The following is a 2,798-nucleotide window of genomic DNA, read 5'->3' on the forward strand; positions in this document are numbered from 1 at the left end:
TCAGCCTGCCACCCCAGGGAAGTGGCAGGGACTGGGCTAATTTGTCTTGGCAGGAAACCAAATTAGCCAGAAACGCCAGGCATGTTTTTCTTTTTTTTTCTTTCTATAATTCTGAGAACATACTTTATTTATATAAATGTTTCATTTTACATATACATATATGCTAATAAAGTTTGTTTTGATTGGAGTGCTGCCCACATGGAGCAAAGCTCACATCTGATAGGACTCACCCTACAGCCCTTGAATAATGAGAGGAGCAGTGCATTCATAGCTTCAGCAGACACCTGGGCTGCGCGATTCCTTGTTCTGCAGGCCATTGAGTAGTCATTTTTGGGCCCCATTCCTCTTTGCCAGAAACTGGTCAGAAGGTCAAATCTTCAAAGTGCATGCCAGCTGCTCCTCCCAGGGGGTCCGGACTGAATGTTCTTGAGCATCTTCAGGAAGGCCTGCGGGGATGGCGCCTCCACATTCTGGAAGGTGTTCTGGACTCTGCTGTACAGGAAGAAGCGTTTCTCCTCCAGCCAGAGGAACCCGAAGTGGTCCTCATCGAACAGGATGAAGACTCCGGGGCAGCGCCCGCGGTTGGCTAAGCCAGGTAAGGTAACAGGAACAGTGTCCACGCCATAGAAACACCTCCTGCAGGTTCCGGGGTAGTTCTGGTCACTGGAGCGCACGCCCACAGGCAGAACAAACGGGACAGGCTGCTCCTCTGAAGCTGCAGCCCCGGACTCCCCGACGCTGGGCTGGGCAGGGCTCTGCCAGCCATGGCCCTGGCTTTCCTCGGTCCCGTCTGCTTGCTGCTGCTGCTGCTGCTGCTCCCGGATCACCTGCTCGTCCATCTCCTGGACCTCGCGGGAGAGCTCGTTGAAGTTGCGGAAGATCTCGCCATCTCGCAGCTGGATGCGGCGCATGAGGTGGATCTCTAACGTCTTCTTGGAGACTCCCGTGATCTTGGTGACCCTGGCGTACTTCCCACGGAAGCTGAGCATGGCGATCTTTAGGTGGAAGGCATCGTAGTAGTACTGGAAGAGGCCTGGCCTGATGAGGTCGTCCGGGTGGCTCGGCGGGAGGTAGAGGCGGCGGTAGGTCAGCCAGTCATACCGCTGTCTGTCCTCCACCACCCGCCCCCGTTCTCCCCTGAGCCGCACTGGTAAGTGCCTTCGGTGGTCTGTCCTCTTGCACTGGGTGGTGAACCTGTCCTTCTGAAACTGCATGTGGCGGTGGTGGGGCCTGCTGTCGAGGCCTTCCAGGCACTCCACCGCGGCTGGTGTCTTCTCCGTCAGGCGAATTCTGAAGGAGGGCTTGAAATGTATTGGGCCACCCACATGGGTGCTAAGGGAAGGCCTGTATTTCCAACCAGTAATGCATAACCCGTCCACCGCGACGTTCACTAGTGTTCTATAGTGCTCAGTATCTAGCTGCCACAATCCCAAAATGTGTCTGTATGGGAGCAGCTTCGCATAGAATTCTCGGTAAGACATACCGATCATCTTCAGGTCCTGCAAGTTCTCACGCACGCCAAACTCCTCCCGGCAGCGCCGTCTCCAGATGCTATCGGTGTGCAGGATGTGGTGGAATTTGGTGCAGGCCTGGGCCAGGCTGGGTAGGTCGGTGCCGGGAACCCAGGCGAAGATCTCCAACAGCATCTCCACCGGCAGGTCCTGCAGTGAGCAGTGCGGGGGCAGCGAGGGCGGCATGAGGCTCGGGATTCCTCCACTCCCCGCACAGCACCGCGCTGCCCCGTCCGCCTCTACGTGCTTTCCTGCCCGGGGCGGCTTGCTGTAGGCCGCTGCCGTCTCAGCTGGGCGCTGGCGCTTCTCACGACACCGACATCCCCGCGAAGAGCCCACGTGGCAGAGGCACGCGCACTCCTCCATGCCGCCACAGGTAACAGCCACCACAGGGTGAACCGCCGCCCCGCCCCTCCGCCTGGCTTTAAGCGGGCTAGTCCCGCCCTAGAGTCCAGCCACGCCCCCAGGGCCTAGCCACGCCCCCTCAGAGAGGAGCCAATTGTAGGACTTTTTTTTTATTGTTTTATTGCTTAAAGTATTACAAAGAGTATTACATATGTCTCCTTCCCTCCCACCCTTAATCCCCCAGCCTCCCTTACCCCCTAGTGTCTTATGTCCATTGGTTATGCTTATATGCATGCATACAAGTCCTTCGGTTGATCTCTTACCCCCCCCCCCCACCTTCCCCACTCCCGCCCTTCAACCCTCCCCCGCCTTTCCGCTGCAGTCTGCAGTTTGACAATCTATTTGAGGCAGCTCTGCCTCTGTATCTATTATTGTTCATAAGTTTTAATGGTCTTTATTATCCATGAATGAGATCATGTGGTATTTTTCCTTCATTGACTGGCTTATTTCACTTAGCATAATGCTCTGCAGTTCCACACATGCTGTTGCAAATGGTAAGAGTTCCTTCTTTTTTACAGCAGCATAGTATTCCATTGTGTAGATGTACCACAGTTTTCTAATCCATTCATCTACTGATGGGCACTTAGGCTGTTTCCAGATTTTAGCTATGGTGAATTGTGCTGCTATGAACATAGGGGTGCATATATCCTTTCTGGTTCCTTGGGATATATTCCTAGAAGTGAGATCACAGGGTCAAATGGGAATTCCATTTTTAGTTTTTTGAGGAAACTCCATAGCCAGGCGTGTTTTTCATTAGCCATGTTGAGCCGCCAGAAGGCCAGGGTGGCTCAGAGCTGGAACCTAGTCATTTCCCACTGTGGGCTCCCTGCGTCTTCCCTTCTCTCTTCTGCAGAAAGTTGCTATCAAAGAAACAAGTTTTCT

The 2,798-nt window shown here is 54.1% G+C and overlaps 1 protein-coding gene across 1 annotated transcript; it reads right to left on the reverse strand.

Annotated features, from left to right (window-relative positions):
* Positions 1 to 377: 377 nt before the first annotated feature.
* Positions 378 to 1,895, reverse strand: LOC132237951 (F-box only protein 31-like). Its single transcript, XM_059702482.1, has one exon. The coding sequence runs from the start codon at positions 1,875 to 1,877 to the stop codon at positions 378 to 380; it is 1,500 nt and encodes a 499-aa protein (XP_059558465.1). The 5' UTR covers positions 1,878 to 1,895.
* Between the last annotated feature and the right edge of the window lie 903 nt (positions 1,896 to 2,798).

This window comes from Myotis daubentonii, chromosome 7 (assembly GCF_963259705.1).
Source record: "Myotis daubentonii chromosome 7, mMyoDau2.1, whole genome shotgun sequence".
Taxonomy (NCBI): domain Eukaryota; kingdom Metazoa; phylum Chordata; class Mammalia; order Chiroptera; family Vespertilionidae; genus Myotis; species Myotis daubentonii.